The following is a 27,751-nucleotide window of genomic DNA, read 5'->3' as shown; positions in this document are numbered from 1 at the left end:
TCAGACTTCAGCTGGGACATTCCCTTCAGCTCAAGCACTTCTTGCTCCTCCATTTGCACTACTGCAAGGTTAGTTGGAGTATTTATTATAAATACAGGAGTCCCATCAGTGTGAAACCTGCAGGCATTCGATTTGACTCCAGTTCAATACATCCAAACCTCCCATTGTGATCTCTTTCCTACTATTTTTTCCCAGTTGGTGCACGTTTCAGGACTTCTGATGGCTCAGGCTAGAATTGTATACCATAGATTCTTGCTGAGGCAAGACAATTAACTAAAGGAGTGCTTAATTATTCCAGATGGACAATGGAGTATAGCACATTTATGCCTCATGCAAAACATAAATAAACAGAACAGAATGAACAACACATCTGCCAATCGTAATCTAGACTTAAAATTTGGCACTGAAATACTTACAAACAAAAGTGTTTTATTCTCACACTTCAGAAAAATTAAATAAAACTCTGTCTTGTAAGCACCTTTAGTTTTAATTATTTAAGATCAATACTAATCTAAACGCCTCTGTCCCTAACATGCATCTCATCTCCAGGGTCATAGACCTTTCTTATTACAAAATCACTGGCTTTCTCCACAAATATTACTGTTAACCAGTTTCCTCAGTACCATATGTATAAGGGCTATAAACTAATGAGCAGATCTAGGTTATGTAGAAAAAGTGTAGAAAGGAAACAAATGTTGAACGTCACATTTACATTAACTTCTCACAGTTCAAATGGCAATTTATCCACAACATAGTATGAATCATGCAGTAAGAAAAGGGAGGAACCTCCAGTTTCTTTGATTTATTTGTCATATGGTTGACTGATGTCAGTATCAGTGGCTTAAAAAAATTTAAACATCCAAAAGAAAGGAAGAGAGAAAAGAGGAAAAGGTCTAGCTTTCCGCAAAATCCATTTCCTTTACAACGAAGAGCTCAAACCAAACCAAAACAAAGGCTGCTGAAGAGCAGAATCTTCTGTTCCTTTCATGCTTCTCTCTTGGTCTGGTGCAAGCTGAGAATCAAGGGTATGTGACTGGTAGATGTGTTTTGTTTATATATGTATGTATGTAGGTAGGTAGGTACAGATATATGCACGTACATACATACATATATGCACACAAATATAGTCTTCCTAAAAATGCTCTTTGCAGTCCAGAGGCAGCAGGAGTCACTGTGAAGGAAGAGCTGGGCAACATATGGCTGTAGAGTCTGCACTGGAAAAAGTCACTGGCTAAATACACGCCGGCTGTTTGTTTTCGTTTATTTTCATGAGGCGAAATACGAGCTCTGCATAGAGTACAGCCTGTCAATGGGGTTTCCTACCCTAGCCTGCATGGAGTTAACTTCAGAAGAGGCAAGAAAACAGTCGCTCAAGCTAGTTAAAGAGGTATCACTGTCGATATCATGAAAAATGGAGTCGTTTCCTGCAAATGAAATGTATACATTAAGCTGTATTCTGTGCAGCCAGAGGACACAGTACACACGGATGCGATGCTTGTATATAGCACACTGCAGCAAAAGGGAATGCTTCTGGTCTTGTTTTTGCATGTTAATGTAATTTGGCTCTAAGGGTCAGACCTATAAAAAGAAAGGCTAGCAACCAATTTGCAGAGTTCAGCTGGCAGCAATATCATTTAGAAATGCAGAAGCCTGCCAGTTTCTAATATACATGTCAGTCAACAGCAAGCCTTGGCTGATGACGTGAACAAACAGTGTCAGGGGAGAAGAGGGCTCCCGGTGCCCCATGAGCTGCCACTGAGCACTTGTGGGGGCTCAGGACAGGAACGCAGGGCCACTGAGCCCACAGTGGGAAACAGCAGCCTGAGCACCATAACCAGAAATGGCTCTTACACAGGAGGCAAAAGGCAGGCCGACAAAGCCAACCGGGCCCAGGAGGAGGCCCAGCTTTCCTGGCCTCAAGTAAGCTGTAGCTGTAAATATGCTTTCTTTTCAGAAAATTCCACTCTTTGTGGGCTGGTTTGGAACACAGCACCATTTATTTCCCTTAGCAACTACGATTTCAGCTTATTTCATATTTTAAGGTACCAGAAAGAGCTCTCGCTCAAGTAATGTGAGCTTTAGGAAAGTGTTACTCTGCTTCTTTTTCCTTACACATTCATTTAAAATGGCTTTGTCTTAATTCCTGCATTGATTTTGGAACACAGGAGCTGCCTCCAGAGGAGTTTTGCTTAGAAATTGCCAAGCACATTGTTAGCAACAAAATCACAAGTCATCTAATGCTCATTTGCACTTCAAATATCCTCAGCTCCCTACAGTATTTACCAAATTGCCTGGCGAGCACTGTGGTCTTGCCTCAGTGGAAAAAGCAGTCATACAGACCCAAGCCAGATTTCTTGTTAGTCTGTGCAATCCATGCTTATGACAGTCACGTGCACGTTTAACTGCAAGGAAGTGCTCCTGGTCAACACAAAAGAGTCTGATGTAAACAGGTCCTCTTTGTCTATGCCAAGGTCAATAGTAACTGTCTGAGAAATCCTCTGAAATTTTATTTAAGTGCCACACTGCAATCGTTCGGAATCAATTATTAGGCAGTTAATATGCTTGTGAAGCATTTGGTGTACCTATTCACTTGATGTTGCATGGTAAGGAAATTGTAAAAGCAAACCATCATCTTGATTTTGGACAGAGAATATAATTATGCAGGAGCAATGTCCTGTGGTGACATATCTCCCAATAGCTCAAAAGCAAATCCATGCATGTGATCTGAGGGATCTTTGAGGGTTGGTTATTTATTTTTGAATAAATTGATCACTTCTCTTTATTAGACCACTTTTCAAGGCACTATCTTCCCAAAGCTTCTAGGAAAAAGGAAAAACTTGTGAGGAAGGTAAGGAAAATTTGTCACTGTTTATTTTTAGTCTTGGACAGTGATTTAAAAAAGTAAAGCTGGAGAGATAATGTTGCTCTTCTTTATCATTTATCAAAACTATACTCTGTAGTAGTGTCCAGAAACTGGGAAGAGCCCTCTTCTACCCTTTTATGTGTACACGAAAATATACACACAAAACTGACCAGTAGAAATTCCTTTGTACAAATCCCAGAAAAATACTATAACAGCAAGAAACTCCGTTGAACCTTTGGAGTGTGAACCAGCATATGAACCCTGCTATTTCTGATGCGGCAGAATGATGCATGCCTTACCATAAGGGTTCATGTGGTCGCCTGGCATTTGTGGAGGGGTCAGACCCTGCTGAAATGGGTCTGTGCCATAACTGCTTTGATCCATTGCTACAATCTGCTGCTGTGGTGGTGCAAGTGGTGTGTAAGATGTCATCATCCCTTCCATTCGGTTAGACATTACTTCTGCAAAAGACACAGAAGGGCACAGTCACTGCTTAGCAACAGAAAGGCTACAGATATCACTGCTGGTGACGTTACTGAGCATAAGAGCACTGTGAATACAAGTAGGTGCCTGTGCCATTCAGAGGTGCCTTCCCAATCTTATTTGAGAGTACAACTATTAAGTGCAAAGACCTGTAATCTCTGGACCTTATCACCCACATCTGGGTGCTGGATAATATCTTTGAAAAGTCTCCTTGTAATTGCTATAGCCCTTACAGTCTCTAATGCCTGTTGGTGCCATCCTAATACTGCAAATGCAGAAACAGTACAGCAATTCTCTACGCAGGACTGGATATCATGTGGAACAAACAATGTATGTTTCCTTAACATACATTGTTGCAGAGTAGCCTCTCATGCAGCTCACAGGTCATGATCCTCAATGTCATGACAGTTTCTCTGCTCTGCGTCAGAAGAATTTGAGGCTGCAAGGTCTTGAGACGCTGCTCTTCAGCAGCAATCCTGAAGCTGCAGGACATGTCCTGGCATCTCTGCCCAGGACCTGGGGCACAGGAGGGGCTCCCTGTGACAATGCTGAGCATGGTACCCTCTCTTCATAAGAAAATAAAGATAACTGGAAGATCTCCATTAAGTGAGCCTCCTGGAGATTTCCTCCAGTGTAAGCTCCTCTGAACTGCAGATTTCTTCCAGGAAGGTACTAGCTTCTGTAAGCACCATGAGGGTCTGAGAAGAATTTGGGATAACATACCACAGTCACTCAGACACAGCAGCTCTTTGTGCTTCCACAGGTAATGCTACACACTTGTGAATACCCTGCATGGCTGTACTGAGACAGTATGTACCCATGTGGGAATGGCACTTTGAGAAAGCTTGTAGATTCTTTCCCCCTTGTTTTGCCTCCATCACAGATCCCCTACCTTGCCCTAGTCGCTGAGAGTTTTGTTGCTCCTGCTGCTGCTGGTGCCTTCGTGCTAGTTTTTTCATCTGAGTAAAAGAGGAAGAACAGAACAATCTCATGGGTCTGAATGGAACAATTTTTTTTTTTCTTCCAAAATTCTCTGTAAACATCAAATCAATTAATACAGACCACTTATATTCATGCATATACCACTTTGGGTTCAGTTTCATTTCTAAGCTTAAACATTTCAGTTCACATTTGCAAGCAAAATTTACTCCCAGTGTTGTGCTTCTAGGGCACGAACTTAATGTTCGTGTTCTCGCATGGATGCAGACAGCAGAGCACGCAAAATGTACTTATCTTTGCGATATGTTCAACATCTAGGGGGTGGGGAGAAGGGAGTCCCTGTTGCAGAACAATTCATGATTTACTTTTGAGAACTTGAGAAACAACCTACCTTTGCTCTTTGGTTTTGAAACCAAACCTGGACAACTCGCACACTGAGTCCTGTTTCAGCTGCTAAAGTTTCTCTGACCTAGAGGAGGAAATGTTTAAAGCTATATTTTTTTTTCCCCACATCTAGTAAGTCACATTCTGAGGAAGATAATTGCATTTACAATAAATACTGCACGCACAGAATTATTTTTTAAAATTCCTCATATTTTTGCACAGTTTGTGCAAGCTCTGCCCTTCACAGCACTAGTTTCATAAATAATAAACAAGTATTCTGAGCAGTATAAAATGTTACTAAATCATTTCATGATTTTTAGTTTACCAATAAACTGGTTTTGCATGAAAAACTACAGACTTAGCTATGAACTATGTTTATGCTTTTGGCAACAAGGCACACTGCACTGTCCCAGGAGATGTACTTTGTACACCTGCAGGACAGCGTCACTTTTTGCAACAAATTTTGTGATACAATTCCACTTTTTTTTTTTTCACCAGACAAACTCAGGATTAAATAATTATCTAGATTAGTTTTCAAAAGATTTCATTTTCAGCAGCTTTATCATATCTTTCCTTAGCTGCTATAAATGAGATAACACCATGGTTCACTTTCTTAAAAAAACAGGACTGGAAGGACAAGTGGTAGGTCCAGGGCTGTGCACCCATCTCCCCAGAAAGTGAATCCCTCTGCGGTGGGAAGGAGAAGGGCATGAAGTCACTTTACCCAGCTTCTGAAAGTCCATGACTTTGTTTTACAAAAAGCAAATAAGTTGCTCCATAGGAATCAGTCACAGAGCTGCTCTACATAACGAATAATAAAAAACGACACAGATATAGAACTGGTCCCAGGATGCTTTCTGGTTTCTGCATTCACCCCCAACCGCCTGCTGCTGGCCCAGGAAGGGGCTGGGGCCTTTGTGACCTGATGCTCTCACCCTGTGCACTGCCTGGTGTCAGAACAGCATGTAGGTCCCTATGGAAGCACCTACCTTCCTACAGGGCTTGGAAGACACTTCAAAGGATGCTTTGAATGCTCGTCTCTGCTGTGTAGTGAGTATTGTTCTTGGTCGTTTAGGTCTCCTTGGGTCCTTCCCATCATCACTTCCTTTTCCTTGTGTTACTTGACCTTTGGTAGGCTTAACATCTCCATCTTCATCATCACTTTTAACTGGTGAAAAATCAGCAAGATATAAAACTGTTTGTGTTCCACCAAGATAATGGGGTGTTTGAGAACTGCTCTTCAGCTACAAACTCATCGACAGGTCAACAACTGTGTTTATCTGCAGACCTATATTTACTATAGGCAGGAGGAGACTATCTTAGATCTGTGTGTATGTCCTAAATCAAATTCCACAAAAGGAGAAGAATATTTTTTTCTGCTTAATATATAATTGAGGGCATGGGACAGATCAGGGTATGTAAATTCAGAATACAATGCAGTATCTCCAGAACATGGGTACAGAAACCCTTGGTACCTTTCTACCATCATCTGATTTCCTCTGTGCTCACCTGCTGAGACTGCTACAACCACACTGGCTAACACACACCTTTGCCTTCAAAGAATAGCTCCATCTTCTCCCTCTGCACTAGTTTCAGAGAGGTGCCACTGTTTCCAAGGCTGAGGCAGCAAAACAATCTAAGTGCAAATATTTCCAAAGTATCTTAAAGTCTGTCCACATAAATATAGTGTAGATTCCATAAATTGTTCTGAAAATTTTCATGCTCTGGAGATAATATTAAATAAAGTCTTTTCCCTGTCATTTCAGTATTCTTTCTCTGTTCATTACAAACTATCAATATGTGTATGCACAAATTTATCTTTCTTGGCAAAAGCACAAACATATATGTATGTGCTTATGTAAATAGATTATTTGTATTTTCTGCTGTTAGATTATGAATGCTAGTATATTGTACTATGAAATTTCATTCTCAGTAGCAAACATTAAAGAGCAAGTCTGAATTCTGATGTGACAAACAACTTTTCAACTCAGTATATTTCATTTCAACAGACTACCAGGGTTTTTTTTCTACCAGAAAACATTAATGTACTATTCCAGGAACCTCAGCCTTAAGAAACTCACTGCAATTTTGATATACTCAGAAATTACATTTGGGGAATTAACAAATTAGACTTTAATTCATTATTGGGTCTGATTATTATGCACCTAGCAATCTAATCACCTTTTACTTTAATAAGCATCTTTTGCCTAATGATTAAAGAGAAGTTCAGTCATTTTAATAACCACGACATTATTAACTTTCCAGCAAGCCATTTCTAAGGAAAGGTTAGTGAAGATTAGTATTGCTCATTGGAGAGCTACTTTTGTGTCCAGTGGATAAATATTTGATTAGAGAAGGACACACACTCAGCCAGGGGTATGGGAGATCATTTGCTCTTACTCAGGCACTTAGGAGATATGCGTTTTCAATGCATTTGAGAATGGGAGACAAAACATCTCATTTAATTTGTCAACTTGTTTTTCAGGTTCATGTCTGGCTAACAGAGAATAATGGAAAAAAAACAAAAAGCACCTCCAGGAGTAAGAAACTATCCCTTGTGCCAGTGGAAAATGAAATTGAAAGCAAGCTTGTTTTGTACTGCTTGGGCAGCTTACTGCCCAGTTGATCACAAAGTACAAAACCCATGAAGGAACGTGCATCCGTGCCAGACATGGCCCTCCGAGGCAGGCAGCTGGCAACAAGCAACCTCCAGTCCTGGTGTGGCAAGCTCACACTCGCTGGTGGAAGGAGCAGGATCACCATGCTCAGCCTGCAGGGCTGGGCACAGCTCCGCAGTGCTCTTTTCAAAGGGTTTGTCTGGATACAGACTGCAGCAGGTTGCTGAAGCTGGGGTGGCAGAACAACATGCTGAAGGGCAAGTAGGAAACTCAGACACCTCATGCAAATTCACAAAGAGCCCAAACCCTGTGATATCGGGATGACAGAGCAAAGCACTCATGCTCCTGCAAATACAGTAAGAAACAAGAAAACGTCTGGTCCTGCACACCCTGCTGACACAGCAGTGACCTTTGTCTTGTTCCTGACACAAAAATATAAATTTGAGCAATGCGATGAATACGACTCTTGGATTTGAGACAATTACAATAAGAACAATTACTGTGCCTATTTTCCCATAAACTACAGGCAAAGATCCAAATTATTTGTCTGCTTAATGGAATGGTAATTGTTGATTTTCTTGGACATTTTCTTGGGAAATAAATGAGCAATTATGATGACTGGCACCATACTGCACACACACTCTCTCTAGTCTTGGACTCAACCAGGGCACACACGCAATGAGAAGTCTCCAGTCTCAGTGAGAACACATGGCACAGATAGGAGGGATGCTGTTCCTCCTGTTAATGCCCGAGCCTGACAGGCAGCCCTCACTGTAACTGTTGCCAGATGCTCTGGGTTTTGGACTGGAGAATCCAGACCCAGTGTGTGATCTTTGTATCATGTACAATATTGCGTTCTCAGCCCCAGCCAGACAGCAAGCAGCTTTGCTCACTCTTTCAAAACTTTCCCTTGGAGGTGGCTGGAGGACAGCAAGTATTCATCCCTCCTATATTGTGGTGATCTTGGGAAGACACCCATCAGCTATCAGCTGGGAGAGCTCCAGGGCCTTCTTTAGGAGAAGCTCTGCTTGCACAGCATGGGGACCTTCCACCCATTTTTCTAGCTCATTACTGAAAGTATATGAGCAGGAGATTCCCTGATATCAGAGCAAAAATATTTTTGGAGGAAAGAATGCTTATGGAAAAGAGTAGGCTTTGAATGAGGTCTCAGGTAATTGAAGTCAGTCTGATTCACATGCTGTGATCTCACAGAAACTCACAGTATTGACCCCTCAAGAACCCTCAACGTTTTTTCAACTTTACTAAGACAGCAGCAAATTAAGGAAAGGAGCAAATTCAGGAAGAACAACTGGTAGTGGGGATTTTTAGCCGTGCCTGTTAAGAGTTGTAACTGTATGGGTGACAAAAGCATATAGAGAATGTGGATGCATAAATGGATGTGTTTTTCTGTAAAAATGCTCTGTAAACTCTTCCAGCTTTTCCAGCTGGGATAGGAGTGGGAATGCTCACCTGAGTCAGAATCATCTGGGCTGACGGAGCTCAACAGGTCCTTCTCTTTCTCATAGTCACTTTTACAGAGCAACTGCCCTTCCTTAAGAACAAACTCATCCCCTTTTCTCAGCTGTCGCTCACAAACGCAGCAACAGAAGCAGCTTAAGTGGTAAACGCACTCCAGGGCTCTCATCACGAATTCTGTTGGGGCAATTTTTTCCATGCAGCCACTGCACTTGGCTGCAAAAAGCCTGCAAGAAAGAGAGGCAAAAAAGTCAAAGGGAACATCAGATCCACACACTGCATGAATTTAAACACATGAAGTTCTTTAATTTAGCTACAGATCAGATTGCCTTGTACTTTTGTAGATGGGGGACTTGCATTCTTAGTCTTGGAAACATCACAATGTATTGAAATCTCAGACACTTTGGACTGCAGATTCCCAAACTGCCTGTACTGGATAAAAATATAAAGATTTGTTCTCATCCCACTCCTTTGTTCCTCTTTAGGACAAGAAACATTAAGGCGTTCTCAGAGTTTGGATAAGTTTCTTCAAAACCAAACTTATTTTAATTCACTTTTTAGAGGAAAGGCTGGGCCAGACTTTTCTTTATGCAGGCGTTTTGATTTCAGAATATATTCCATGACTTTACCTTTCTGGTACTGCCTGTGTCTGAGGATGCTGTAACAAATGAACACAGAAATGAGCATGGAAACACAGTGCTGTTGCTGAGCAGATGACACACACATGTAATCACACACATGCAATTGATAAAGAGAGGAGTGAAATAACGTGGCTTTTCTTTGGACGTTGAGTTATTCCAGAATAACCTGTTTCCAAAGACAGTCCTGTGCATTTTAAATGGTGTGAAACATCCTTTGGCAGAGACAGGCAGTGATACAATCTGCTAAATTACCACTATAATCACAGGCTCTACAATATACACTATATTCCAGACTAGTTCTTATTAAACCTTTATAAACCCCCTCTTTCATACATCATTAATTTTCTAAGATAAAGTTAGAATGATATAGATTAATTTTATTTTTCTTTTCTAATGGCAACTGGGAATCTCCCTAAGTGAGCTTTTAGGAAGACGGCTGCTTCAAATAAAGACGAATAGCTAAGTTACGTCCCTGTACCACATAGTGGATTTGGTAATTTGAAATTCAGTGGCTTTTATGGCAATACATCAAAGCCCAAGGTGCATTAATATTTACATTTTTTCAGTGAAATTAACACAACTGCAGTGATGCGTTCACAGGAAAAAGGAGATTCTACATTGGATGATGGCATATGATGATTTTTTGTTGTTTTTTTTTCATCCTCAGAATTATCACCTTTTTTATAAAAGGCAAATACGATGAATTTTAGAAGGCGCACCCTGTGGCACCTACTGAGTCTTCCAAAGCCTCCATTTTGTCTGAGCTGAGAAAATCCAGCAAAATGGCAGTCACTAGCTCTTCAGCAAAGCAATGAAGTCACAAAATAGGCAAGAGGGAAAAGAAAATGTAAATACATTTGCATACTGCATCCAAAGAAAGGCAGACTGCCCGAGAACTTGTGTGGCTCTTACGCCTGTATCTTTTGATCTGAAAAGAAATCTACTGTAGTAACTTTGCTGATTTGGTGCATATATTTGCACAACCAGAGATACAACACAACAGCTATGCAGCATACAAATCACAGAAGGAACACTGAGCAACTCCTTCTTGGGTACACAGTGGAATAAATTTATTAAAGGACAACTGATGGTGTGCAGGACCAACAGCCACTGCTGATGAAGGGGCCACTTAATTTCATACTGTCTGCTGGGTCTGTCCACAGCTTTTCTTTGCTGTTAGAGGCAAACTTCAGCAGCAAGACGGAAATGTGATTTTATGTTCTGGCTACTAAGCATCACAAGAATATTACAGTGCTTTAGCTAGCAACTTCCTATGCAGGAAATATTTCTATCCATGCACAATAGCATATCTGAAAGGATTAAAACACAATGGGGGAAAAAAAGAGCAAACAGTTTTTAAGCACTTAAAAAAGTTGTTTCTGTTTAACTGCTTAAACCTATTTGACTCAGTTTAATTAAGCTTGTATCTTTTGTCTGAGGACTGTTGTGATGATGGAGCACACTTAAAGAATCTGAAGATTAGCAAATCTGGTGTGAAGGCATCCGGCTCCCCTGACTGGCATCAGTTCATTTATACTGGTGTGACAGTTAACCTGTGCACGCTTCAGTAAAACTCAATGGCTGGCTATCAGGAGGGATGGGACAGACCCTACATGTGGTAGCTGCTCTGCTGGGCTGCAGATGTAACAGCCTGACCAGGAAACATTGCTGCATTTCTGTTTCTACAGTCTCCAGGTTCCTGACTTCATCTGAATTTCAAATCAGTGCTACTAGCCTGAGAAATCTTAGAAAGAAACTCAGGAAAGCGACTGCGATCCTGCAGATACAGGCACTGATCTGTCTAAAACCCCTTGCAATACTGCTGCGATGATGATAAAACCCAGCATTGCAGTCGGGCTGTTAATAAAAGTAGTGCTGAAAGATCGGTGTACTTTGGAGGCTTTCACAGAAAGAGTTAATGCAGGATGTCTGCTCCACCACCCCCCTTTGTAGGCAGACCAGGGAGGCCAGGCTCTGAGAAAATAAGGGCTTTTTCTCTTTGAAAGAAGAATCTAGCAGAGATGCTGGCTCCAAGAGAATGTACATTAAGTCTTCCTGGAGCAAACCATTCCTACTGCAAATCCACTGGATCAGCACCAGCACTACGTGGGCTGCTGCATGCCAGGGCCAGGAGAGCCCAGGCAGAAAGGAGCAGGCAGGAACCTCTCTGCTTCCCCTCTGAGTGGAGCAGTAAGGACAGCAGCTTCCCTCGGAGGGCTGCGGGAGGCCGGACAGGGAAGCCCAATGCAGCACTTCTGCAGAGAGCATCAGCAGCTTGGGGCCACTGAAGCTGGGACTGGACTGACACTGCAATAAATGGTGCACAACATTAGATAAGACAGCAGCTGTCTCCAGTTTTCTCCCAAGCAAACTGCAAAATCTGCCACCGCTCACTGAAAGTGCAAACACAAATGTAGCATTGTTTAGAAATAATTTTAAGGAGGAAAGCATATACTCCCCCTCACATTTCCTAGCTGGAACATAATAATATTCTATTATCTTCTTATCCTTGTGCTACAGAGTGTATTGTTTACGTGACTGGTGTTTTCTATGTCATACTGCTCTACCAAGTGGCTTTTCTTCCTCCTTGTTCTCAAAATAAAAGATATCCAACATGTACACAGAAAACAGTTCACATTATTTATTGGCAATTGACTGTTGCCAGGAAGATGGCTCCTTCACAGTAATGTTTCCAAAGGCAGTCTTTTATTTACAAAGAAATATATTATTGTCAGTGTAGTATTAAATCATTCAAATTAAGGTGCATTTGTCTGACAATACTGTGTTATTTTCATATCCTTAATTGTCCTTGTCAATCTAACAAAATCCCATAAACCTTACTTGGGTACTCTCTGCATTATAGCATGCACTCACCCATCTTACACTGAGTTGGATTTAATTCTGTGATTATAAAATTTTCATTACATTTATCATTTAAAATGTCTATAAATGTTTTTTAGCTTCCAGAAAGTAACCCAGGGTTATGCACTTCTTTTTTTTTTTTTTTTTTTTGCACAAGGCAGTCTCACAACAGGAAACTAATCTTGACAAATGACCAGACTTTGATATCTGTGACCTAAAACACTGCTCATTAGACTGTTCATTTTATAAATGAATGGTAATAAACCTGTTGAGAAGAGTAGGATAGCAAGAATACTTTACAGATCACCCATTTGTAGTTTTTAATCAAGGCAACACATTTGATGAGGAGCATGCAGATATCTATGCAGAGACAAACGCTGTCCTACTCAACCACATTTAAAGAAATATTTCTTTTGCTTTCTATATATTTTGCAAATAATTTGCATAGCTCTGACTTTTTACCCCCATGGCTGATTATCTCCAGCTCTCTTAAGTTAATGTCAAACCTCAAAATCCTTGGACTTGTTAAAGTATGCAGAGAGTGGAAATCAAATGCCTTTATTAGAAGCCCCAGGAAATCTCTGACTCCTAAGCACAACGAAAACATTCCAAAGAAAATTGTTCAAAGCAGACAAAGGAGAAAAGCAGAACAAGAAACCTTGTTTTGAATCAACGACTGCAAGAGTTTTATAAATAAATTATGTTGCATGGACTATTTTGAAAGACAACTCAATAACTTCAGAAGTTTTTAAGTGTGCTTGTCTCCATGACTGAAACACTTAGGAGATTCAGCTGAGCTCAGGTTCGGAACAATGCCCTGTTTGTCTATTCAGGTATTTGTAACAATCCCCGGGAAGTAAATTTACAGTACAAGATAACAAAAAATATTCACAGTTTTAAACTGGGCGAACTTACTAAAATAATTTTGCATTTATTGCAGGGGCAATGAAATACTAAGACATGTGGCCCTGTCTTTAAACAGTAGAGGAAAATGTTCACCAGCGGAAGAGGCCATAAAGATTTTATTTGTTAGGATATCCCTGTGAAGTCAGGCTGAATCAGTAATCCTTAGGAACAACCACAGTTACATGATCTGTTGTGCCTTCCTGCATGGGCACAACCATCTGGTGTTTAATATGTATCACTGATTTATTATCTCTTGCGCAGCTATCTTGCCGTAAGCTTGACCCTGATATGCTCCTGAGAATCACTGTTCTGCTGTTTACTCTTATAATGTCCTGACAACCCACACTTTACCTTTCTATTACTCATCCAGGTTCTTCATTTCCTCCTGTTTGTGGGCAAACATATTTTAATTGTTTTATTATAACTAATTTAATCTGTGCTGAGAGATCTCAATGTGCAGTGTGAAATTTGCTGTACACATTAAGTGTGGTTCAAGAGGTTTGTTGTATAGGACTCAGGTATAAAAATAGACTCATTCAGTCAGGTTGTTTATTTACTGGACCTCTGCTGCAAAGCAGTAAATAGGAAGTTATTAACTGTTATTTGATATATGCGAGAGGACAGATGTTGCTGTCTAACTATCAGAGATGTTGAAACATTTTCTTTCTGCGTTATTCTGACATTATGCGTTGCAGGAAACTACAGCAGATAGCTGCATTTTCTTTATTTAATAACTATGCAAAGATGGTGGACACAAGCTTTTGTTAATAACGTAGGTATAGTTTGAAGCTCTGATACTTTTTCTGATAATAGCTGGTATATGACATCCCTATTGTGCCTATATATCCAGCTGGGAGATCACTTGGCACTCAGAGAACAAAATATGTTAGAGACAAAGTAAAATACATTATGCTTTTCACACAACTGAGTTTTATTAAGGGAAGAAATTAAATTACTAACAAATAACATCTGTTACTTCTTCGTCAGGAGAAATTTTGATGCTTCCGTGATCTTTAGATGGCACAGAATGGGGAAAACACTACGCTTTTTTTCAGCTGTAGGACCTGAATGTTTTTGTAGCACCTTACAGCTTGTGAGTGCACATAAAAAATGAAAACTTTCTCGACTGCACTAAATCCTGAACATTCAAAAAATCTCCCATGCACTAAAGCAGAAATGTAATTTTATGATTTGGAAAAGAAGAAACTCAAAAAAAAAAAAAAATCCATTTAAAATATTTTCCCTGCAGAAAAAGTAATTACATAGTTTATTAAAGCCAATTTCATAGATGAAACTTCAGCAAAATAAAGCTAATTCCCTTTCACTGAGCAGTAATAAAGCATGCACAAAAATTAAAAGTTTCTAGGAAAAAAAAGTAATATACATAGAGAAACTAAAACAAAAAAGCCCACCTTCCTCTAGTGGGAAAGCTGAGGAAAGCATGTATGAGCCCTCTGTGTTAAGAATACTGACAACTAACGAACGCTGCATTTGAAGCTGTGCTGCACAGTGGGGAAGTGGATTTCTACTTTCAAATGCCGTATCATGGCACCAAGGTTTTTCCCCATAAACTCTCTACCCGCATGTCCATGAGGAGGGCTCATGGTACCCAATGTACCTACAGAGACAACACGGTCCCACCGTGCGCTCACACCCTGAAGCCCATGGGAGCTCGCGCTCCTGCTCCCCCAGCTCCACTGCCTGATCCAGACAGGCATCTGCACTACCAAATTAGCACCCTTTGCTTGGGATTTCCTTCCTAACGGAATATCACAGAATCACACAATCGCAGGGGTTGGAAGGGACCTCAAGAGATCGAGTCCAACCCCTCCTGCGAAAGCAGGTATCCTACAATAGGTCGCACAGGTAGGTGTCCAGACGGGTCTTGAGTATCTCCACAGAATATACATGAGGAAGGGCTCCCATGTGCCTGAAAGGGAACGGGACGTCAACCTTCACATGGCTGCTGGGAGCCCCGCGGCTCCTCCTGGGCCCCCAGCACATGGGATGCCAGCCCCAGGCCCTGCTCCATAACAGTGCTGCGCAGCCCCACCACCTTCCCACTGACTGCTCCAGGACTGAGCCCACCATTCTGAGACTAATGAAAAAAAAGAGGCAACTGATTGCGAAGGCAAATCGTCAAAGTGGAGACAGAACGATGGGAGAAGTTACATCTTCCTTTCCTATGAAGTAAAACATAAAATGTAAAGTACAGAGGAGTTTCTCACTTCAAGTAGAATGCGACAAAATGGATTCTTCTCTTTGCTTAATTTTCACCCCTTAATTGACCATTTTGTTTGACTGCCTTCCATCACTGCCACACAGCTCTCTTTTATAGCATGTTTCCTTACAATGCTTTGATGGAAAAATTTATGAAGAATCGAATTATTGCTGTTAGAAGGGAATTAAAACAATTTTTCATTTACAAAGTCACTGATATTGCTCTACTGTGCTCCACCTTTGGGAATCCAATTGCTCTTCCCAGCTACTCCCATTCCTCTTTATAGCGTAGCAATTGCACTGTACAGATTATGGCTGCAATTTTCTCCTAATCTGTTCTGGAGAATAGAAACTGTTATAAAAGTTAAGGGCTCCAATTGAATTGATAAAGTCAGGATTGCAATTAAGAAGCCTAATGGATTAACAAAATACAATGATTTTGTTAGAATAATATTTTTAGGCAGCACAAACATTTGGGGAATAATGTTATTTTGTCTACGAGTTTAAAAAAAAAAGGTGAATGGGCTTCTTTTATGCTTTTTGTATAACTTTAAATTATATCAAAGTGCTATAAAAGCATAATAGGTCTGGGGTGTTTGTATTTCTGCTGGAACTCTGCTAAGCAAGTTCATTACTGGCAAACAACATTTTCCCCATTTTTCTTTATTTGGATTCATATTCAGTTATTTACACATATTACACCAAATCCATCTTTATTCACTACCTGTACAACCTCACTGATTTCCAAGCACACAAGATGGCTGATGCTGTGTATAGTGAGGGCCTCATTTTGTAAACCAGATCTGTGAGAACTGCTTTCTTCAATGCACTGAATATTCACTAGTCTGATAAGAAGTCTTATCTTTCTTGTTCTCTAAGTGGCACGCTGAATTTACAGTTGCCTTTGAATTTACATTGCCAGCAACACAGTGAAATTCTTCTAATGTAATTTTTGTATGAAAATTCACCCTAAAGGCTCCATAAGCAGGGAAATTGTACTGCTGGTGATTCACTGCTTTGGCCTTCACTTTTAAAGAAAAAATAATCGTGTCAAAACAATTCAAATGTAATTTCTAAGTTATTTCTTGGCTGGCAAGAATGACTTAGGGAAAGAATTTATACTGGGGCCTTTCCTCTCAACTGAGAGTATTAAGAGGAAGAAACGTTATTTGCCAGTATAAAACAAAATAACTTCCTGTGCCTGCTGCACTGATGCTGTACAAGAGCTTGTGCCCAAACCCATCAGCACAGCCAATTTAGAAACTGATTTGCAAGGCAAAGATACCTTAGTCCTGTGGTGTTAATGTCTTTACAGTGGGGGGTCTATTGCCAGCTTCTCCAAACTCATCAACACAATCTATTATTAATACCCAGAAAGGCTTTATAGTATCTTTATTGCACAAGGCAATGAAAGCTCTGTGGTGTAATCTGTTATCTATATTGCAAAAACATGTGAAGTAAAACAAAACATAGACACTTCATAAACAAAATGTTTCATCTGTTACATCTCTCTGCCTCTCCTATATATAAAGCAGTAGGGTGCAGGAAAAGCGTTCAGAGAGATTTGCTGTTAGATGTGGGAGTGCCTTTGTTTTAAATTTTATTTGTAATGTGACAAACTTTCGTCTGAATGAAAATTTCTGCTTCTTTTACTGAGACAAAAAAGTTTAGCTCTCTGCACAATTAGACTGTTTTATTTGGAGAGCAAAGGAGTTTAGGAGCAAAATGCAGCATCTAAAAAGCTAAAGGCAAGCTCTTCGAGATGCAGCCACAAGCTGGTAAATGCAACTCCAGCAAACAACGGTGGTGAGATGAAGACAGAAGCCGAGGCCCCCACAGAGGCAGAACCAGGTATTTGTGTCAGGGGCATTGCCATGGCAGGAACTGAAGAATTCGTCTCCAGTAAACAGCAGCAAAAATAAGTGCCCACAGGCATTTCCCTGGAGGCAGTTTTTCCTTTGGGAATCATTCAAGATCAGAATTTGAGTGGAGAGCTGGGTCTTTTCTTCTGCTAGTGATCTAAATATCTGAATTTGATATGAAAAGAGCAGAATTGTCCTACACTTAGACTGTAGGAATATACAGTATTAGAAATATCATTTAACAGCAAATAAGTAAACATACAGTTGAAAATCAGAGATGATTTTGTTTTTAATAGATTGCAGCAAAGGTGGAAGAGGAAAGGGATAGAAGGGGAACAGTTTTGATTAATATTTGATCTACATGTGTTTACAACACAGTAAGAATAAAACAAACCTTTAACACAAGTGCCCATGTCTTATTTCCCAAATGCCCCTTCATTATTTGCCTGTAGAAAATAAACTGTTCTTTTGTAGTGTTTCTCTTTTCAGTCAGACTGTCAGCTATTATTTTTCTATTTCCTCTTTTTGTCACTTTGCATTATTTTTGGTGCTGTAATTCCCATTTGTTCCCACTCCTATCTTCCTGTCTCCTATTGTTCCATTTTTTAATCCCCAGTTTTACTCTTCTTCAGCTCTTTTTTGGCCCGCTCTCAGTAGGGTTTGAGAAAATACCCAGGCGTGACTCCCTGCTATAGCAACCACACCTCCCCAGGAAAGCCACAACAATCTCTTCGGGACGAGGAAAGTCTTTCACAAGCTGGCAGCAAAAGTAAATCCTTCTTCAAGGAACAAGAAGGATTAGCAGAGAGCAGTGGGCTGCAGTCTTAACCCTACCCCTCATTTCTTTAGAGCACCAGTCACTCAGAACCCCGCTGTGATGTACAATTAAACAGAACTAAAAAAAATCCTGAATGACACAAGAGCCGGATTGTGTAAAGATTTAATTCCACTTTAATACCTTTCCAAGTTCAGAACTCAAAGATAGCAATTTAACCCAAAAATCCCCATCTGAGCATGAAAAGTTGCTGTTTGTCTTACAAAAGTCTCTAATATATGCTGCTGCAAATCATGGTCTATTAGCTTGACCTTTAAGGGATGGAAACTTATTTTTCACCCAATCATCTCTACATAGTTTCTCTTTACTGCCATTCTCCAACAAAATTCACTCATCTGATAAGGCAGATCAGCAAAAACATTTTCCTGGAGGCAATAATTTCTTTGATAATAATAATAATAATAACAACAACAACAATAATAATAAAGGACCAGTGGAAAAGGACCACTGGGAAGAAAAAAAGAGAAACTCAGACAGCTGAGGTGTGCCCAGAAATGCCCTAGAAACGATAATTTATTCTAGTAGTATGGACTCCCTCTTATTAACATCACGTCAATTACACATTATTAACATTATGATGCAAAACATATAGCTCTTTTAACACGGGCATTTTTGAAGGCTCCAAATATCTGATTCATACTTTTTAATGTAAATATACAGACTTGCCTAATTATTCTAGTATAAACAATTACTATACTTGCTCTATAAGCTGAATTCTTAGATTAACAGAGAACTGTCAAAATCTGCTAACTTCTGTAAGGTCAAAATATAGTCAGTTGAGTCCTAAAGAGTTAGCTGTCAGCATCTGCGTTTCGATTTGGGATTTGGTTACTGGACTGGCTAAACACATAGATAAAGAAAGAAGCAAGGCCCTGTAGCATGGCCAGACTCTTCTTTTGCCTGGAACATTAGCACAGGTTTTAAGTTATTCCAGCATTTGTATATATCATGCAGGACACTAGCACATGTGTGAAAATAAAATCCCATTAGATACCAACAACATTATTAGGCATGCAAAGAGGATTATTTCCTTAAGCTCACAGGACTGAAAGGCTCGTCTAAACATTTTATTAACTTTTTCAGATTTTTTTTTAATTAAAAGAAAACTTGTAAGTACGTTAAGGCTGGACAATATTGCTTAACTGTTGGTTATGTGTATGAATGTTTATTACACGCACACATTCATCCAGAGTGCAAAAAATTCAGATGCTTTTTTAGAGAGAAATGGTCCAAAATCACCACCACCTTAAACAGCAATACAGCGTTCCTTTCTGTGGTAAGAAAAGTTGTACTGCTTAGCATTTTTCTATAAAAAACACTGAAATATCTCATGATATTCCTGAGTGTTGCATAAATGTTCTCCAGAATTAGGTGCTTTGTTGAATATCTGACTGAGAAAATGCTGCTCTGGTTGTATTGAACTTTTATCTGAAGTTACGAAGCACTTTTAAACAGAATATTTGCTGAAGTAGAATGAAGTTTGCTCACCAGTAATTCTGAGGTTCTTAAGATCATCTGCAAAAGACAAATACACAAGGGCTGCTCCAGAAGTAACGCCTCCTGTTTCATTATGTCGGCCCATGACATCAGAGGTGGATGTTGGTAGGATGGCAGTAGGGGCTGGACCATCCAGCTAATATTTTGTTAAAATTTGTTGTTGTGTGACATTTGGCAGCACAGGAGTAGTCTGACAGAATGGAGTCTGAAATGGAAGTGTGTATGGAGCAAAGGTGTGTTACTGAATTCCTCCATATGGAAACAAACTGCACCCACTGACATCCATTGGCACATTTATGGAGATCAAACAGTGGATGTGAGCACAGTGAGAAGTGGGTGGTGGTATCAGCAGTGGTGACAGCAACAGTGGATCATCTCTGCTGGTGCAGATAGTTAAGAATGTGGCATGCAAGCTCTTGTTCATTGCTGGAGAAAATATTCAGCTGGTGCTTATGACTGCTGAAAAAGAATGTAGCTGAGAATTTGCTTTATCAAATAGGGCTATTGTACTCTTTGTATCCCTTGTAATTTCCATTGAAATAAGGAGGAAGCATTACTTTCAGAGCAATCTACACACAATGAGAAGCTGTGTATCAGTTTTTGCTTCAGGTAGTGAAATGAAGAACCTCTTTGATACCAACAGGAATAGGACTGGGACTTCATTCACAGTTAAGAAGGCTTTAAAAATGTCTAGCTCCATCGAGGGGTCTATCCTAAATCTATTTCCTACTCCATGCTCAAAGAATCAACATCTAAAGTGTTTTCAGCAATTTGTAAGCAGTTTGTTGTGGGAAGGAAAATGTTTACTTTTTTTGATCTCATATCAACACATCACAAGTCACAAAAGAGCTTGCACTGGAAATTTTGCAAATTCTATAGACAGCATTCCAGCTCACGGCTTATATATGTTACCTGCTAATCATTGTGGGCAAGTCAGATGGTCACATGGAAGGGGCATGACTGAATTACACATTTCTTTTGTTTTCATTTCACTGACAATAGCTATTAAAATGTTTAAGATTGCTTCTAGCATTGCGCCAACTAGTCAGGAAACCTAGGAGCCTGGGTGTACAAGTTAATGAAATATGGTTGGGTGAACATAAGCTCTTCATTTAGACAGTAACTGTTAGTGCTGCAGTTTCTTTATGAAAGTCATAAACTCTCCAAAGAAAAGCAGGAGCTACTTTACCCTGATGGTCTTTGACTCTCTCTCACTACCTGCTGGCACAGTTAGAAAGTATGAACTGCCTTTGAACAGATTAGGACCAAGTTAAAGTGTGACAACATCTTAAGCTTTCTCCACATGTTGCCAATGATTTCCAGCTAAAGATGTTACCCTCATCACTTCTGCCACAATGATAAGAATCTATAGCTCACTCACTTGAGGAGATAAAAGAGATTTAGCTGGAAGTATAAAGTACTCTGACCTGCTAAGCTGTGTGGCTAGCTGTCCCAACCCAGCTGATTTTTTTCTTCTACAAAGCACAAAATCCTTATCATTAGGGACTTAAGCTGCTTTTTATTTTGAGACAAAAAGAATACTGTTTATTGGCATCCAACTCAAACCAGCTGTAAACAGTTGCTTTGATGAAGCAGCAGCTACAACTTCAATATGCCCGAAGGCACATACCCACTGAGTGTCAATCATTAAAGGAAGAATGTAAGGTGTATACAAGGGTCAAAAGAAGGCCAAGGGACATTTAAGACCTGGGGGATCCTGGATAGCCAGTTTGTTGTTTAGAACCTAAAGAAATTTTTAAAGTATTCTGCCACAGGACCTTGAGCTCAAGAGGAAATTCTGTGGCTAGGCCCAGCTACAAGCTTACCCACAGAAACAACAGACTTGCAGGCTTGGAGTGTTAGGCTTTTTTCCCTAACATGACTGTGGAAGCAAAAGGAGGATTTGACAGAGGCTAAATGGCGAGATAATGTTATACCCATTGCATACTGAGGATCTACAGTCTACACAGAAGACTCTGATAGCAGAAGTCCTGCTGATTTCTATAGATAACTGAGCCACAGACGTGCAGGTCACTTTAAATAATTTTAACTTTTATATTAACTCTTCCTGTAACTTTGTCTTTCATGAAGAATAATTTTAATGACTGTAATAACTATTTAAGTCAGAGATGCCCAATTAACAATTTTGCTGTGACAAGCATAAGGCTGTTAAATAAATAAATTTAAAAAAATTGAAAATAACTTTCAGAACCAACAGCAATATGTAGACTTTAAAGAGTTTGTCAGTAGAAAGGAAATAGTCCCCATTTTGTCATGTAGCTCACAGTGACAGTTCTTTTGGGCTTCCTGCAGAGGGCTAGTCCAGTTAATCAGACTTGGATAAGGTCTCATGCAAATGAATGCACAAATGGTTTCTTTAATATCCCTGCTTGTTTACCCTACATTTTAAGGTCTTTATTTGTACAACAGTATCTATCAAACACTTTCAAAACACAGAAAATATACAAGTCCTGGCTCCAGAAATGTAAACTGAAGGAAGTGGTTAGTGGATGACAGGTGAAGTGGCTCAGCTGTTGAAAACAGGCCACTTCTGACAGATTCCCCATAGTGAAGTTCACATCAACTCCTAATGCAGATTGCAACATTTACTCCTGCCAACATAAAATTCTCAGTGTCCCTTGCAGTCATGGAAGAGATTTGCCTGAGAATGGGTTAATGGAAGAAGACATGCTCCATTAAAAAGTTCCCTGGTGGTGTCCTTCTTGAAGAACCCTCACAATAGCACCAGCTGAGAGGTTGCTTCCTATTTTTAACCAACAGCCTGAAATATCTATAAATATCTAAGGTGTGGGGGGCAAAGTGGCGAGGCCAGACTGTTTTCAGCAGTGTGCGGAGACAGGACAAGGGGAAATGGCCAGAAGCTGGAGCATAGGAAGTTCCGCACCAATGTGCGCAAGAACTTCTTTACGGTGAGGTGACGGAGCACTGGAACAGGCTGCCCAGGGAGGTGGTGGAGTCTCCTTCTCTGGAGATATTCAAGACCCGCCTGGACGCCTACCTGTGCGACCTGGTGTAGGGATCCTGCTTTGGCAGGGGGGTTGGACTCGATGATCTCTGGAGGTCCCTTCCAACCCCTACGATTCTGTGATTCTGTGATTCTGTGAAGATGAAGCTGACTATAGAAAAGTTATGTGCTGTTGGGGCTACAATGACTGATGAAACATAGAGGACATGCCTGTGTCAGCAGGACACAGAGCAGGTAACAATTTGTAAGCTCTCAGCACAGACCTGCCACGATCCAATGCAGCTATGATTCTTACTGGAAAGAAAAAAATTGCCTGTAACTGGAAAGCCAAGCCATTGGTGACAACAGCAGCACCTGCAGCACCCAGTAGCAGCTATTCAGGAAAAGCTAATGACCCCTTTGTTTACTGAGAAAAAAGCTTTTCAGACACAGATCAAAAGAGGGTGTACAGCTCCAAAGCTCCTCGGGTTTCCTTGAAGAATCTGAAGTTTGTGTGTTGAGGGCCAGGTGATGTGAACAGCTCCAGGGCTGTTTAGTTGTCAAGTGCCTGTTCTCTACGCAGATGTGAGATTTCCAGTGCATTCCTAATTCTAATCAGTGTTTTTGAGCCATCTGAATAACTTCCACCCAAGAAGAGCAATAGAGAAATCAGGCACCCACTCTTTTATGCCAAAATACAGCAGAAGATATTTCTGTGCCAAATGCCCATGTTCATAACAAGGATGAAATAATTCCATCTCTTTTAACAGCTGATTTTTGAAACACAGAATACAAACTTGATACAAGTTCTTAAAAACAGATAAAGAACTTACAGTTACCTCAGTGGTTTGTATTAGTCTCTAATGCCTGGAACTCTGAAATGGTTTAGCATCACTGTGTGATGCTGAGGCTGTGCTCTGTCACCCTGTGACACAGAAAAGCTGTGCAGAAGGGGCTCGTGATGGATGTAGCTCTTAGCAGTGGAGTTCCTGCCTTTGGAGCCACCCCACCTTCAACATCCCACAGGCTGCTATCACCATGAAGGAACACCAATACACAATCACCCCACTTCCCGGCCCCTGTATTAATTATAAAAATAAGCAGCATTACAGTTGCTGTTCTGAAACACTCAGCAGCACAGGGAAGGAAATGCACTGACTGCTCTGGGGGTGGCAGGGCCAGGGCAGCAGACACCCACCATGGAGATCCAGTGCCTGTGGGAACCAGGGAAAATCCCCAGACCTTCACCGCCTTCAGGGCAGAGTGGTGTAGGCCTCACACACCTCTTCTCCCTAAGAGTAAGCTGGATGAAGCCCCACCATGGAAAATCCCGTCCTGCATTCCCAAAGGATCTCTTCATAACATTAAAGTCAAAAGAGGCAGTTCTCTGTCATGCCATGCAAAGCTCAGTGCAGCTCTCCATCACCCAGCATGATGTTTCAGGTTCAGCCTCCTCAGCAAGGCAACGTGTACAGAAGGAATACATCCCAGCCCAGCAGGCAATGATGGTCTACATCTGAGCGAGGCTGAGGAAGGGCCTAAGATGTAATCCCCAGCAGTGGTGACACCCTGGGAGGGATCTGCAAAGGAACAGAGCCCTGGGCTCTCCCGCAGGACTCTGCCTGGCTGCACTCGGGACAAATCCAGCCCAGGCAGCTCCAGGCCTCTGCTCTGCACTGTGCTCCCGGCCCCGCAGCAGCAAACCACTGGCATGGGCGGTTGGTGCCCCAATGCTTTGCTCCTGCAACATTGCCCAGGTCCCCTGATGTGGCTCCATTTGTAACCCTGCTTGTCGTGTGCGGCTGCCTGCAGCCTCCTACTGGTGGTGTAGCTCTCACTTCTGGAACTGCACGACATTTCCAGCCAGCATAGTCACAAATGATCCCCCCCATGGCCCACACCACTAATAGCCAAGGTTCAGCTCCCACAGCTGAGAAAGACAGAGGCCCCAGGCGAGACCAAGGCTCAGCTGCCAGCCCAGAGGCTCTCCTCTGCTGTCCCTCACCCTTCAGGCCTCGTCTGCAGAAACTTTTTGTATTTGCTGTGCTGGTGCTCGCCTGACTTTCAGCTTCTGAACGTTCCTTCAACACATCCGCTCCTCCTGGGTACGCTTTGTACCACAGTAATTGCATATAATATTTTGGGTTTGTATGACAGCAAAAGACAGTAGAAAGTTTGCGGCGCTGCTAGATTATACAGTGAAAAACACTTAAGTACATAGCATAAAAAATACATCTTTGCAATTTATTGTTAAGAAATTTTCATGCATAAAGCCTCAACATTTTTTCCTTTTTAAAGAGACAGTACTTCATCGTTATTGTCACATCGATATTTTTATAAACCTACTCCAGTGATCTATAGGAAAAGCAAACCAGACAGCTCTATATTTATGGGTATATTTTAAAAGTCTCTTATATTTAACAACTGCATTTAGCTGCGTTAACTGCAAGTTGCAGTAATAAAGGCTCTGCACACATTGATGCTAAATTAAAAAAAGTTCTGCTGTTCAATAATACATAGATGCTGTTTTTTCATTACTATTTAATATCATTTCCATTTAGTTTATAAATAATTGTAACTAGCTAATGAAACGAAATAAAACCTGCCTGCAACCCATTCCCTTGAGCAAACTAAACTCCTCTTTTTAAAGCTTCTTAATCACCGCCCAGTTCTTACAAAATTAGCATAGTAATGGGCTTTAAATTGAGCCTCTTTGTTTTTTAATTAAGCTCCCAGCAGGTAAAAATAAAACAGATTATTGAAGAATATGCCAACACTAATAGCCTGAAACTCTTCTGACAATTAAAAAGATCCCATGTTAACCCTTTTGAGGAATCCTACATGCTAATTAGTCATTCTGAAACCCAAATCCATCAATATTCCATCTCGAAACATTGCAGAGTTGAAATGGCAGAGCTGATCTGTACCAGCATCAGCGACCATTTCCAACAGAAAAGTGAGGCGAAGCTGCTCCATGGGACAGCAGTTACATAACCACGAGCGATCGCCTCACGGAGACTTAATGCTGCATCTTCTGTACTGGAAGTGTGTGGGGGAGCACCCACACAGCCTGAGCTGGGGAAAGCCATCGGATGATGACGCTTTGATGTCATCAGCCGAACCCCCACCGTGGGCTGGGTTTGTGCTGGCAGAAGAGCGTGGGGCAGACGGTGGCTGCAGGTGAGGAGAGCGTGGCACAGAGCCTGCCGGCGCTGCTGGGAACCCGCGGCCCCGGGACCCCCGCGGCCCCATCCCCGCACCTGCGGTGCCTCCACCTCACGGCCCTCTCCGCCGCCCCCGTTCGAGCTCCTGGCTCTGCTACAGCTCGCTCTCATGCTCAGACAAAGAGTCCCTCTCTCACTCTTTTAACTCCAGAGCTCAGTGTTTGATAATGCCTCCTTGGAGCCTCTGCTGCATTTTGTACAACAAAATTAACTGAATGCCAGAGTTAGCAGCCCTGGTCAGCATTTCAGCCTCTGACGCTTATTTGAAGTGTCTGCCTAGCAGCCTGAATGCAGCGAGTATCCCAAACATGCCTGAAAGACAACTATTCTTTTCTGCTTAGCAACATCAAACTGCCCCAGAGGCAAAGGTAAATCTTAAGCAGAACCACGCCACGGACAGCAGCGATTCTCTGGGAAAATTTAGCAGATATTGCTGGCAGCCTAGAAATGGGAATGGCGCAGTTTCATTGATTAGTTTTCTGTCAAATATTTGGAAATCACTTTCTGAGTCCCACACTTTATTTTCAGAGTCTGATTCGAGCGCCAGAGTGTCAAGTGCTGGCTGCAATCTGCTTGCATCTAGCCAGGACTATTAATCCCTCACTTTCAGGAGCGCTGTGTCCATCCAGAAAAATGAAATCAACAATATGAAAAGACCATTCACTTCCAAGTGCGTTGATCACTCTGCGTCCTTCAGAGACTAGCAATAAATGGTACCAAATGCTCTTGTGTGCTCTGTAAAAGCCTGCCAGGTCTTAGGCAGCTGCAGTAACTACTGTCAGTTGCTGCTTTATATTTCACCCTACACTGTGAGGATCACAGTGATGGAATTAGGGGCCAGCAGACAATGTGATTGGATTTAAGGGCAGACTCCAGCCATGAGTACATGCTGCCTTCTTTTGCTGAAGCGCTTAGGAGCCTGTGATATGTGTCTTAATGTTTCATTTTCAAAGATAAATGACACTTCTTGTGTCTCTTAACTGATAGCAGATAATTTGGAGAAAAAAGGACATGGTTTGCTTATAATGGAATATAAATTCATTAGGCGAACACCATCGTTTGCCCTCTGCGCAGGGAGAAGTATTACAAACTTCACTGGGAGTCTCTGGACTGTGCCCTGACACAGATAAATATCACCAGCAGAATCACTCAGAACAACGTAAATCCATCACAACTGAATTAACTTCCCCTGCACTACCTGAGAGTAGATCACATACAATTTATATAAGAACTAGAGGGGCCGGTCTGCAAGATGGACAAGAGGACTGTTCAGATTTTCTTAGATGGGATCTTCATTCCTACAAACTTTTCTCATCACCTCTGCTAGACCTGATGGAGACAGCGTATGTGTACAGAAATGGTAATTCCTCTTGAGACTGTTTCAATTACAGGGACCTCTCTGGGAATGCATTTCTCCAAAGCAGAATGCCACAATGTTGAGAATAAGCTTGTAACATTTTCAACACATCTGGCTGAGAATAGCTGGAAAGGCAGCCTTCATGCAAACTTTTTTTTTATCTCTGTGCTTAAGGTTCATCAGTTATTGGTGGGGCTCCAGGGAGCCTGAACTGGACTCCAGCAACTCAATGAGGCGTTCTGCAAATTGCTGTAGAACTGACTTCTGAAAATGCAGAATCCACTCTAAGCAACTCACCTCCATCCATTTCATATTGAAAACTTCCCAGGACACTGAGCATAATAATTCCCTTTGCCTATGAAGTTTACTGTACAGATGTCAGGCTGGAAAGCATGCACAGGTACATTTTGCATTACATGTTGCCTGAAACAAGCTACTCTATAAAACTGCTAGCATAATCATCTTAAAGTTATGCATTCGTTCCAATGCATTGCAATGGCAGAAATATAAGAGGAGCTCAGCACAATGGTGCATTTAAAAAGATTTCTCCCATTTTTGACATTATTTTACTGGGCCCACAAACATACTACATGAACAGTCCCTCTCCTACCACAGAATC

At 41.2% G+C, this 27,751-nt stretch overlaps 1 protein-coding gene across 1 annotated transcript in view; it reads right to left on the bottom strand.

Annotated features, from left to right (window-relative positions):
* Positions 1-719: 719 nt before the first annotated feature.
* The window catches only part of LMX1B (LIM homeobox transcription factor 1 beta), a 96,762-nt gene continuing 69,730 nt past the window's right edge, over positions 720-27,751 (bottom strand). The window contains exons 3-8 of the mRNA XM_090121340.1: positions 8,758-8,990; positions 5,659-5,837; positions 4,677-4,754; positions 4,239-4,305; positions 3,163-3,324; positions 720-1,424 (exon numbers count right to left, since the gene is read on the bottom strand). Of these exons, the coding sequence (XP_089977466.1) occupies positions 1,267-1,424; positions 3,163-3,324; positions 4,239-4,305; positions 4,677-4,754; positions 5,659-5,837; positions 8,758-8,990 (877 nt within the window). The 3' untranslated portion in view covers positions 720-1,266. The remainder of the gene's footprint in view (positions 1,425-3,162; positions 3,325-4,238; positions 4,306-4,676; positions 4,755-5,658; positions 5,838-8,757; positions 8,991-27,751) is intronic.

This window comes from Phasianus colchicus, chromosome 19, assembly GCF_987193195.1.
Source record: "Phasianus colchicus chromosome 19, bPhaCol1.hap1.1, whole genome shotgun sequence".
In the NCBI taxonomy this organism is placed as follows: Eukaryota; Metazoa; Chordata; class Aves; order Galliformes; family Phasianidae; genus Phasianus; species Phasianus colchicus.
Note: the sequence above shows the minus strand (reverse complement) of the source record. Positions and strands in the feature narration are given on the sequence as shown.